Below are 13,533 nucleotides of genomic sequence, written 5' to 3' on the forward strand. Positions count from 1 at the left end.
TTAGGAAAAGTAAAAGGTAACGAATTCTAAAATAAAACTTGAAATTTATCTTCAGATAAAAAATTATAACGTGTGTTATATAATTTTATGTTAATAAATATAATTATTAATCCATAATATAAAGATTATAAAGAATGTATATCTGGATTTATATGAAACTTTACAATTGCACCATCAAAGTGTTTATTATACAAATAGTGTTAGTTGTAGTATTCGGCAATCCGTCGGAATTCACGCTTTTTAGGCTATCTATATTTCTATTGAGAAAAGAAGGGTTCACGAGGATTTTGGGATGTAGGTCTTACGACTCTTACGACACCGTTTCACGAGAAACCCCAAGAAAATCCGGCGCGCATTACCGAACGATCGGCACACCCTTCGGCACTTGAGAAACGTGAAATCCGAGGATCCATTAATGGACTCCGGGGTCTCCAGATCAAATGAAGGGGGGCAGTAAAGACGAAAGATCGAGCGCGCGCGTAGGTCGTTTTGTTTGCTCGGAAAGTCGGAGTTTCTGCCGCGCGGCGTGACGTACCTACGTATGTACACACGAGGGCCGACCCTTTGTGCCAATAACTGCGAAATGAAAATATATCTGTTCGCAAACATGCCACCGACGGCGACGCGTACGCTCGCTCGGCGCCGGGAGCTCTCGAGAGAACTCTTGCGTGGCGAATATAACACCGCCGCCGTCGCTGTCGCGAGCAACATCTCCGCGCACGTGTTACAAATAATTCCATATTTGTTCGACCAACATGCGTCTTGTTCGGATGCTATTCGACCGAGAAAACCGCTAGATCGGCGATCGTCGATCTAACGGATCCAGAAAAGAGAAAATTTAAGCAAAAATATTTTTAAGAATAAAAGAAGTAAGTTGTTGTAATTGCGTGTAAGATTAAATATAAAACAGATAGAAGAGTGTGTAATGACTAATGATCAAAAAATGATTTACGAGTTATAAAGAGTATTGCTAGATAATGCTGATTTTAGTTTTATTGTAATACATATGTGTATAAGTCGATATTATACGCAATCAAAAAGTGACATTTATTTTCAACTTACGTCTTTTTTCGCGTTTTATTCCATAACTATTCCATAATTAATATTTTAGATATTTCTCATATAAAATGTTATCGTACAGACTGTTCTAGACAGTCCAGACACTGTTTCTCAGCAATAAAATTGGTAGAAATCATAAATTAATTTGTTAAAATTTTCATCTTTGACTCTTGCAACTAAAACGTTATTAAGAAGCACAAAAACAAATAACAATTTATCTAATTTTAACATCAAATTTCTAAGTATCTAAGAGAAATTTGATCCTGATTGACATATTTTGTACATCTTCTCGCTTTTTTCTGACATGTGTATTTAATGAAAGACTCGAGCAGCTAGAATTTTAACGTAACAGCCAAAAACTTTTCAACGTCTGCAACTTTGGACGCAAATAGCTCAGCTACGTCTATCGTTATCAAATCCACATATCGAGAATCGATTTCAAAGACGATATATGCATCCGCAACACATATTCATGATGGACTCTCTCGCGTGCGTCTTGCGCCGCGCTCATGTAGGAACGATCAGAGCCGTTAAAGCGTCGTAAAGATTTCGCGAAGGAGAAGAATCGTGTACTCGTATTTCTCCCCTGCCGAAGCCGCCACGATAGCTCGAAGCACTTTCAATCAGATATACTTTACGGCTTCTCGTGATTCCTCGAACCGATTAACCGGTAATTGCGGATATATTCGCTCGCGCTACCGACGTGACCTCAAAAAATGTAATCGCAATTCGGCCGGATCACGAAATATCTGCGCGGATCGATAAGCCGTAGAGATTTTCAACACGCGTCGCGGCAAATCGAGAACTTTGCACCGCGAATAAGAAGAAATGTTTTTTTTTAATATTTAAAAATATTTCTTTTTTTAGATGCTGGCAGCTCTTACAAGGGAGGCTGGAGCCACGCCACGTCGCCGGCACCTGGTCAGGGTGAGTGTCACCTGAGTCTGTTTATAAAGGTGTTCAGCAATATCAAGAGGAGGATATATAAAGACAAGATTGTATTCACTTATTACACGAAATTTTTAGTATTACTCTACGTGGAGGACATAAATATAAAATCATATTTTAATATAAAATAGTAAGAATGTATGTAGCATGTTTAATTCAGATAGCATCATAGTAGTTAGAATATTCACTAAGAAATACGATTATAAAACCTTGAGAGTATAATATCAATATGTTACCTCTTGCTATTTGCAATTGCAGAAAACACCTTGATATTATTAATATTAAGCAATGATTACTTTTTGCGCCATTTACGTCTTTTTTAAACAAGTCACAAAGATAAATTTTTTCGGATTATGCAAGCGCACCTCACATATAATAAATCTTAACGCGTTTAAATAGGTATATACATAATTTCTTGTATTAATAAAAACAAAAACATCAACGTCACGTTAGGTTGCAGAGAGTCCCATTCTTTAGCGCAATGATTTTGTAGCCCTATTCTAGCCCTGTTTTAGTTACCACTAACAATCGACTGGTCTCTAATTCTCTCGTATCTCTTTGATTAATTTTCCGTCGTATTAATGTCAAACACCCGGGGTACCCGGAATGATTTTCTAAAATTCCACAACCTCCTTCGCCATGCGTGCCCTCCATTCTTCTTCGCAGAAGCCCCTCTGGCTGGAGAGGAGGTTTTCTTTTTCCTCGTTCTCGGTTCGCTAGACGCTACGTATACCTAAAGGGTGGGTCGCGGCGCCGCTGGGTACAAGTTCACGCGTCGCGACGCTCCGGCTTGTTCGAGCAAGCTTTGTGCGTGCAGACGCGTAGAGGATGCGAGAATGTGGGTGTTGGTGTGGGTGTAGGTGGCGTCCCGGGTGCTTTGTGGCGCGTTGAACCGCGGCCCCTTTGTCGTCGACGGAGAGCGAGCGAGCGACAGAGAGGGTGGCGAGGGAGGGTGAGGAAGGGTGGCAGAGAGCAAGCCCCGGGGGCTGTGTAGAGACGCCTGCCCGCACGGTGGTAACGCCGAAGAGCAGGCCCCACCCTGTGTGGACGCCAACACCGACTCTGGCACAATCATCTCGCGGAGATCACAGGGACCTGCCCGCGGGCATCTTTGTTATAAACGGCTTCTGGCCGCCACCAACCAGGTTACAACAGTCCCGACGCTGTTCGAGATCACCTCCGTGGCGCGGGTGGACGTAAAAGTCTCGCCTTTAAACGCGCGCGAAACCCGTTGGCGCCATCAGTGTCACCTTGCCCTTGTATTCAGGATTGCATTCACGACTCGCGCGCAGTCTGTCATGTCACACCTTAGCGCCGGACCTTTAAGCGTAATTTAACGCAACGTACATACAATGTAGTATATGGCGAATTATATAGCAGACCACGTACAAACTAACCGGACGATTTTGCACTATAATTTTAAATTAAAAATACTGCATAAATAATAATGTCCTGATATTGTCTTGTAAAATCGATGGTTATTCTAGAACGAAGAAAAATGATGATTCGCGTCACTTATTATTTCTTCATATTATGCATTAAATTAGCTTCAATTTACCGTAAATCTTTTACCAATACCATTATAATAACTGTATAGGAGGGTAGAACGAAATACACTGTGCAAGACCAAACGAAATTGTGTCCCTTTAGTCCTTATTTTGAAACACACTTTTAAAGGCCGAGTTAATTACTTGAAAAATGTAAATGATTGATAATGAAATTCCGCGAATTGTGCTAATTAATAGGATTCTGTGAATTAGATTATTTTTGGAGAATAAGGCCTCTTTTGAAAAGAAGATTTTGGGTCCCTTCTTCGCATTGCTCCGTGTGCCCTGGACGTTTAATTTTCAGGTATTTCTCGCGACGACGCACACACGAGTCGTTTTAGCACGGTGTGGGCTCGGGGGCATTTTCGAATGGCGTGCTCCAGCACCGTCCTCTGATCTTGACAGGCGCGGGGTCGCCTTTGACTCGGTTTACGCTTTGCGCCGCGACGCGAAAGGGAGCGACATCGTCGTCATCGCCGAGATTCATGAAATTACGTGACGTGACGCGTGTTGACCCGAGGGCACTTTGTGGTCTTCCGAGCCGCGTGAAATTGAAATTACAAGCTTGTCTCCTCGGATAGCAACCTGACCTTAGGTTACCGCTCGCACTTTCGAGTTTCATTAGATAATTATCGTGTAAAGGAAACTAGAGAAAAAGTCGAAGTTGAGAGATTTTAACGTCAATCCGTGGTGCATAAATAACAAGCATAAATAAAGTGCATTAAGATATATTTGAAAAAGCGTTATTTCAATGATACCAACATGAAACGCGATGGTGCTTGTCGTTTATATAACTGCAATGACGGTAAACATTTAAATGATATAATTTTTTAATCAAAATAACTTTAAATTTTGATGTAATTTTTTAATTAAAATAACTAAATTATTAATTTAAACGATTTAAATTCTATATGTCATGCAAGGTGTACGTGTTGTATAACTTGTATCTCTTGAATTGTATCTACCTTTGTGTTAATAATATTTCGACGAGATTGCTATAACGTTGTGTAATAATTCACTTGATTAATTCATTTGAACAAGACCAAGACATTAAGTTTGTAAATTTTAAAATCCCGAAGAAATTTTTCTCACGTACGCCAAAAAATTCAGCGACTTGCTGTCTAAGCGACGCGTTTTAATACAAATTACTTCCCAACTTATTCGCGACGTTCCGTAACGTCATGCAAAGACAATGATGAACTGACACCCGTGAATTAACACATTAGAGATATATATATCTGTAAAACGGTAATTCGAGTATACCCATTAATGTTGCTCGCGTGCTTGGTAACCCAAAGTTGTTCCATGTCTCGAAGCAGGTCATGCTCATGTAACCTTTCCGTACCGAAATGCGCACTGAAGCGTTGTACCGTTCCACGCGATCTAATCTAAAGTCGAAGTGGTCAAAAAAGCTTTCTCGCGTGAACTGCCTGAAACTTAATTATCTGTGGCGCCGGCATCAGCGTTATTAGCCCAGAATTTTATAGCTCTTGGACAAGTTTCTCATTTGGGTTTATATTACTATCGGGAAAACAGCAAACGTCGCAAATATTATTATATTTGATTTGTGTTATCCAAGTTATGGACGGTCTTAAGTGCATACATCGGATGCACAAAAATTTGATTCAAACAATTTTTCTTTTATTTTCACAGAGAAAACTAAAACAGATTAGCTGCACGCACAGTCTCTTCCACAACTAAATCTTAAGTTTTATAAGAAATTATAATATTAAATTGTTCCTATCCGGAAGAAATGTAAGCTACAACGTATTTGAATAACTTTTTACCAAGCGAGAGCTTAAAGTTCAATTTATATGACTGTAAATTTTCTCTCTTTCACGGATTCTTCTTTATAAACAGCAGGAAAACCGTTTCGGTCGAATTGATCCGGCACAAGCATATAAGGATTAATCTGAACGAGTGCGGCTCCTCCCATTGCGCGCGACGGCTTATATACACCGCGAAAATAACATAAACCTCAGCGGGTCGATTCGAGAATTGTCGAGGCGCGCTGGCGCGTCTGTCGAGAAACATCACGTCGCGTTATCGACCACCACCAGCCGGGGGGTTTCAGCGGGTCTGCCCACTGGCCAGGAAAAGCGACTTTAAGACGACTCGTAGAACAATAAAAGCACTCTCTCTTTCTCCTCCTACCTCCGTCGACGCTGTGCTGCCCTTCCGCTCCCCAGTGCGCCTCGCGTGACTTCCTGACCCGACTCGACCGACCCCTCGACCCCCTGCGCGTGTGTATGTGTCTGAGGGCAACCTCTCTATGATAATTACGTACTCTGGAGCGGCGCGTGCCTCGGCAATTCGCTCACGCGCCCGATCGCGTATGGCGTGACTATCCTCGACACCATAGGTAACTATCTCGCCGTCCCCCTCTCCCCATTATCCAATTCTGAGTTTACTTCCCTTAAAATATGTACGAAGTGATTGACGCTAGAAGGCACAATTAGGATATCCTAATAATCCAAAGTTCAAAAGATGTCGAAAAACGATCTAATCTTTTCAACGCCTTTCAGGTGCTCTTTAGATCAGATTTTTGACACGTGTGAAAACTTTCTTGGAAAGTCAGGTACAATAAACGAATAATTCGACAGAAGTGTATACGATAAAAGTTATTGTATGATCTTAAAATATATCTATCATAGAACCTAAAGGTGAAGCTGAAGGTGCATGAACTTTCAAATTCATTCTTCAATTATACTCTTTGATTATATCACAATGCACTATTTCTGATAATTATTAATTCGGTATATAATTAGCAGTAGTAGCGAATAACTAAATATTTTCTCTCTATTGCAATTTAGTGGGTGCTTTAAAAAGAGGCAGGGAATAGACTAACAACGTATAATAAAATTGACTGGATAAGATCGATAAGATCAGCGTTGAGAGTTCGTCCGAAAAAAAAATGGATTTCGAATTCGTGAGAAATCCCTAAAAGTTTGAAGCGCGAATGCTAACGTATCCAGAAAGGGGGCGACCGGAACCCCGGCCAAGAAGAGCGGGCGACCGGATCTTGCTGGCACGGGTTCCGCTCGTTCATGGATCCCGCGGGGTCGCGGGAACGAAATTCTGGGGGACATGGATCGTGGGCAACAAGTCACTGGGAAACGGCGCGTGACCAGCGCATTCGCGCTGCCAGATTTACGACAATAAAAATGAGGAAGGGTAAGCGGTACATCGTCTCTCTCTCTTTCTTTCTTTCTCTCTCATTCCCTCGGGAGAAAACAAAGGTGATCGATCGGACGATGATGCGGTTCACATTTCATCGCTACTTCGATGAAAAATTATTGGAAGAAAATTTATTCGCGCGTTTTTTCTGTGCACATTCCATGCAACTAGAAATACAACTAGTCTTGTTCTACACTGATAATGATTACCGTAGTTCGATCCTTTGACACACGAATTAGCTATTAATTGGTTAGATATATATCTTACTAACAATAAGTATATGCGTTTATAAAACAATACACTCGTCCGTTAATAATTACATATAAAAATGCCAAGCAATATTACAATCGTACCTAAGCACTGATATATTAAAATTAAAGTAAATTAAGAATTAATTATTAAACATGAAAATAATTGTTAAATGTGAAAATGACTATTAAATACAACTATATGCATGCGAGTAAAAAATTGATAAAATTGATTTATAAAGTTCGAGCATAAACTTTATAGGTGCTATATTTATGATAAAAAATTTTGATGGCAAAGTTTGAAACGCTATCTGATTGCATGCTAATCTGCTACGAGTCGCGTGATCTTTCCACGTTGTGGAAAAACGCGTTGGCGCGACTGGGTGAAGTACGCTCCATCTCGGTTGGACTATTATATCCCTGGCGATACAAGACCGGGTAAATTGGAATCGCGCGGAAGAAACGTCCGTAGCATATTGCAGGGGTTGCGGGACACGTCGTCAGAGTCGCTGTCGCCGTTCGCATTATGTCTTTCGGTAGTATATACACGGGCACGTGCCTATGCGTGACACGTTCACGCATGGCTGCCTGCGTTCGGGACTATCCCCCCATATCGGCTCGCATTCATCTCTGATTCCTTGTTGGGGTGCAGGGATTGCGTTTCCACTTTAACCGTGTGCAGTCGAACGTCTATCGCCCACACGCGCAAAAAGTAGCCGATTTCGTCGAAAAGTCGTGAGTTGAAACATCCGTCCGTCAATGTCGAGTCAAATGTCGATTAACATCCGCGTAAAAATAACTGAGAAACGAAAAATTGTCAAAATAAAGTTTCCGCTATCATCACTAAGGATAAAAATAATATATAGAATAATATTGAGCCCCCATATTTTATCTATGAATTCTTTGATCAATTTGGAGTTGGTCTTTTCTTAACAAAAATAATATCGACAAACAGATTTGTAAGTTAGAAGCGATACGAACTGAAAATCTTCTCGGGATTTATGTTTCAAATATGCAGATAGATCGCAAAATTTTTCATTGTGCAACATCACGTTTCTTTACATCCAGCACTTTATTTTATCTCAAATTTAATAATCTTTTCTCTTTTTTACGTTTTCTTTTCTTATAAATAAACACACTTCTTTTCAAAGGAATGCGATAAGAGAGAAAGAATTCCTGTTGAGAGATTGCGCAAGGAGCTCGCGTGGATACGTGAAAAATATGATAAACAATACTTGCGGGTCGCTCGTATCGTGCGAGGGAACTCAAGTCAAAGACAAGAATCTTTTTTCCTTTTACCGAGCCGGCGCTATATTCACGCTATGCGATAATTAGGAAACGATTAATTTTCTTTCCGCGCTACGCAGCTCGCTCTTACAAATAACTTTTGCTACGCCTGCCCTTATCTGACGAACAAAAACATGTTACCTCCATCACGGGGCACGAATCGCCCGCACGTCTAACTTCTTGAGAAAGCCTCATTTAACAACTGCGACTTCCGCTTTTTAGAAGGCAATTTACTGGACAGTTAGTCGATACGGAGTACCTACTTCAGATATTTTTGTGTGTCATATGCGTCACGAATAAATAATTATGATATAACGACGTAATTTATTTTCAGCATTTTTAATTCGCAATCGGTAATGCGATAAGACTTACATAAAAATGCCCTTTATTAACTCCACATTATTTTAATTTCATTATCGAGTCTTTCGTTATTTCTTTCACTTATATAAAACTCTAAAACTTGTATAAAACTCTACAGCGTTTAATCGCTGTAATATATAAAATTAAAATTAACAAAAGAACTCTCTAAATATTTTCCGAAAATCTTTCTTCTGTTTTCAATACCTACCTATCTATTTTCGATTTTGCTCGGTTTATGAAAATCTCTTTTCGGCTTTTCACACATGTGCAAGAAAGTGAGACACGCGATCTCGCTATAAACTGCTCCTCGCTGAGCTACGCGAGGAAAATATTCGCGTTCCACGGCACATTTCCGACGAGCTTGGCGGAACGTTGCCGTTGGCGGGAACGATGCGAAAAATAATGCTCGCCTGAACTTCGTACCCGCATGCAGGAGCTTTACCTTTGTATGCAGGTGTAGAGTACTCTCCTATCTTACAGTTCATACGAGCAACTCGCCACGCTCAAGCCTCGACGTGTTACGCTCGCTTACTCATTATTACACACCGCATGGCAACGTGATTTATGTTTGAAATAGATCTGTGCAAAGGACTGCGTATGAATCAGTACCACTTAAGACTATATGACTAAAGATTTATGGATCTAGGCCACAGTCTGACGATGAATTGATCGTCGAGCGTGAACGAGCGGATGGAGATACTTCTAACGCAAATTTTAGAATTTTCCAAAGTACATGTTTTAATTGTTTGATAAAGTATCGCATGGTGCACAATTCCATTATTATTCACTATGTATACACATAATAAAATTACAGATAAAACTCTAACTAATTTGTATATTAATCATAGTTTATAGTTAATTTGAAGGATCAGAATTTAATATCAAGGGTTCTCCATGTTTTTGACTTGAGCTAATACGTTCTTTTGTCAATTATAATAATAAAAATGGCATCAGTTACTATTTTCAAAGCACCGAAACAAACATTAACAAAACTTTAAAGTAATCCCATGAAATGTTTTATTTATTCTGTATTCCACCCTCGTAAAACATACTTCTAAAATATCCATGCAATTTGGACGCGATCCCGACAGTTTTCGGTTAGCGACATCTCAAAATTAGCGTGGCGGAACGATATCTGGATACGATAAGAATGACCGAACAAATGAGAGGATTTCGTCTGGACCACGTCGGTGTGTTTGCTGGAACGCGCCCAAAGTTTCTCCAAAGTCGCGCCGGAATTCCCCCTTCTTTTCGGCGTCGCGACACCGAAAGCGGCATTGTACGCGTCCGAGGTTATACCAAAGAGTTCAGCAGCACGGAATGACGACGAGTTCTTTGATCCTCCCTCGAGGAGGCTGTATGCCGCCTAACGGGATTACCCCGCCCCGTGTAATTGCTCGTGAATGCGCAGATATACTCGCGACAATGGGTGCACGTTCGTCGATTCGAGGTGACGCGAAACGAATCACGATACAATACGCAAGATCGATCTGTAAAAACAATGCTTAACAACATTTTCGCGTAGATTACTTTCTGTTAATTCTCGAAGACACATTTATTAAGAAGGGATACAAGGGACTGTTTAAAAAAGCAAGTAAAATATGGAAAAGTCCATAATTGAAATTATTTTAGCAAAAATACTGAAAGAAGAGGATTATTATTTGTTGTAAAGCTTTCCATATCTGTCATTAAATATTTCAATAAATAATCCTCGAATAAATATAGATGTGGAGTTTTAGTAAACAATGGACGTTTATAAGAATCTATTTACACTCTCAGTATCTTATTGCTTGCAATATGCATTCGCAAGTTATGAATTTTGATATTTCAATGTTTTCGTCGAGAAAAATCGACTCATCAAAAAATCCGTAAATAAGAACTATACACGAAAAACTTTTTTTTCATACTAATAAGAATAGCCGTGTTATAATACTCGGAAACGATAACGGCTAAGCGGGTTTAGGTAATTCAACATAATTCACACTGCCTATAATCAGTGTCGTAAATCCGATGGAGCCATCGTCAGTGACACCCGCTGTACATGCTGCCGATGGAATCTCGATCGCGGTGTCGGAGTTTGCGTTGGAGAAACGAACGCGCGCGACGACGGCTCGAAGCCCCGCGGCTACACTGATTGCGGCGGACCCTACGACCCGTACAGACCCGGGAACGCCGTCCCCGGCTGGCCGGAACCCTCGTCCAAGGACGTACCCGCTTCCCAATCAGAGGCGAAATCAGATTGTTTAACACAGCGAACACCGACTGCTATTTAAAGGCAGCATCTGCCCCATGGGGCTCGCTACATTCCGACGCGACGTCGCTCTATCATAGAAACCGTTGTCGAAAATGTTATCGTCATGGGGGAACATCGTTCGCATTGATCTTCGCAAATCGACACATATTGGCGAGTACATAAACGAGAACGAATGTTTCTTACAGTTTTCTGCACTTATTGTTAGTTCATGATGTCTATTCGATCTTTAAATAAAAACGGATGTTTATAGCTGAAAAATTTAAGCATATAAAAGCCGACGTTACATTATTAGCTAATAAAATTTCTGAGACTAATTATCAACTCTTTATCACTTGGATAAAAGTTATAACACGTATAATATAATATACTGCGTTTATAAAAAGTACAGCACAAACAGTTAATAAAACATTTTTAAAAGACTGCACGATTTTTAAGCCTACAACTTAAAGATTATTGAACCGCAAATGCAGGAGTGTAAAAATTGGAAATATATAAATAAAATGCGCATTGATGGCGTGTTAATGGCGTGACGGTCTTCGAACCAATTTAGAAACAATCGCGAATTCTACTGGTTTTCGAATAACGTAGAGCCAATCGCGACTGACCTTCGCAGGCTATCGCCTGCGAGCATGTAACGAGCCGAAATTAAGGGGCATTGTGCCCTTAAACAGATTGCACACGTCCGTGCGTGAACGTGACCGCCCGGCTATCGGACGAAAAACGCTCGTACGAAAAGGGAATTTGTGCGATAAGACGAAGAGAGGAGGCCTACACTACGACGAGGATGACACGGCGACGAAAACGAACGGGGAGAGAAACGTACACGTAGCACACTCAGCCCCGTGTGTTTGCCTACACGGAAATCCTCTCTAACGGATTCTAACGCTCGACCGAGTTTGCGCTTTTTCATCTTCGGACCGATGACTTTCCCGCGCGCCGTCTCGCCCGCGATCGAAGTATCCCCGATCCACCACGAGCGACATCGAGGCTACATGAAAGTGCTCGGAAATTATCCGGCATCTCCTTCGACAGATAATTACACGTCTGTGACGATGGAAACTACGGCTCAGGCAGAAATTCGAATAAATCGCGCCGTCCGTATTTCACTATTCCACTTGAATCCTGGTCATCCTCCATTTCTTAAGAAAAAAATTACTCGTTAACGTTCTAGATATATTTCTTCCTATAAATTTTCGATGGGGAGTAATGCATGGATGCGAAACATCCTGTTTCAGGCTATGGAAGCAGCTTATCAAAGACAGCACTGGACACGCACAGCCATCTCAGGCAGCCTGGTATGTAGTAGGTAGATATTTTTGAGAAGTTAAAGCGTTCTCTCCTCACACTTCACCCAATCTAAAATGAATTTTAGTCCGAGGTATTCCCAGCGAATTAATTTAATTGAAATATCTACTTGCGAAAATATCTGTTGATAAAAAGTCATCAATATAAAAATACCGGTCTCTGAGACCGGACTAAAGTTTGACAAGTTTCGAAGGCATGAAATTTTTAATTTAGTTATCCCAAAGAGATCTCATTTCACTGCAGCTGATAGTGTAAAAACTATCTCGGGTATCCAATATCCATATCATTTAAAACAGAACTTTGCACAGATTTTTATTTACAATTTTACATATCAAACTGCGTATATATATAATTGTTATACTATTATATATACCTTGCCATTTTTTCCATAACCATAAGACATTTTTTTTATTTGCGCATATAATCCTTATTCTCTGCATATGTTTTCTAAATTATGATTAATTATGTATTGGAGTCTTGTTCTGAATTACAAATTAAATAGATCATTTAAAATCGCTTAAATCTAGGACTGGGAGTACAAGGTCTCTTTTCACCTGAAAAGGGGACTTATCTACGCGATAATCAAACAAGGTCACCGTTACTTCGCGCGTCATCGATTCCTCGGAGTTTCGAATCGCGATGAGAAAAGAGCGTCGAATCCTTGGGCGTAGTCGCATCCCAGTATTTCTCCCGTCAGTTCCCTCGTTCCCGGCAGATAAATGGGTGTACCGCGCCCCTTCCCATTATTAACTTGTAAGTGAATTACCGTTCGATCGAAAGGCGATCACTCCGGCACGCATTCAGCGGATTCATCGGGCGAAACGACCTTTGAGGTCCGGCAATTCCGAATCCGTCCCCATCATCCGCGTCTGTCCCCCTCTCATAATCGCTCGACTTGTATTTTTATGGGGTTCGTCTTGGAGTTCTCGTGCCAGGGCTCTCCTTCGCTCTTTCAGACCGTCCAAATCATTAAATCGGGACGTTTAGCCTCCTCGTTAGAAAGTCTGTGACATTTTTTCTTTACGATAAATTGCGAAGTATACCCTCACACATATTAATTAGGCCCATTGTTAAATCACAATCTCAATTGTCAAGTCTTGATTTACAATTACTGTTCATAAGCTCATAAATCCTTTTCTGTACATTCCTTTTTTTTAAATGAAGTAAAAGATTATATATATATAGTTCTAAAAATATTATTTTTATAGATACTTGTATTATACTTGTGTCTACTCAAATTTCAGAAATTAAAATCCTAACCGTAGCTAAGTTTTGAGAAAAAAGCTGTCTTTTGTAGTTTCCAAGCTGTTGCGCTCTTTTTCATGTTGCAAAATACTGCGACAATAAA

General features: G+C 40.5%; 1 protein-coding gene across 6 annotated transcripts in view; it reads left to right on the forward strand.

Moving 5' to 3' along the window:
* The window catches only part of Ets65a (DNA-binding protein D-ETS-3), a 54,322-nt gene that overhangs the window by 34,036 nt on the left and 6,753 nt on the right, over positions 1-13,533 (forward strand). For 5 of the 6 annotated variants that reach the window (XM_071777959.1, XM_071777956.1, XM_071777957.1 and 2 more), the window contains 2 exons: positions 1,927-1,986; positions 12,116-12,175. In XM_071777959.1, the coding sequence (XP_071634060.1) occupies positions 1,927-1,986; positions 12,116-12,175 (120 nt within the window). The remainder of the gene's footprint in view (positions 1-1,926; positions 1,987-12,115; positions 12,176-13,533) is intronic. The other variant, XM_071777960.1, reaches the window with a different exon arrangement.

Source organism: Temnothorax longispinosus, chromosome 5, assembly GCF_030848805.1.
Source record: "Temnothorax longispinosus isolate EJ_2023e chromosome 5, Tlon_JGU_v1, whole genome shotgun sequence".
Taxonomy (NCBI): Eukaryota; Metazoa; Arthropoda; class Insecta; order Hymenoptera; family Formicidae; genus Temnothorax; species Temnothorax longispinosus.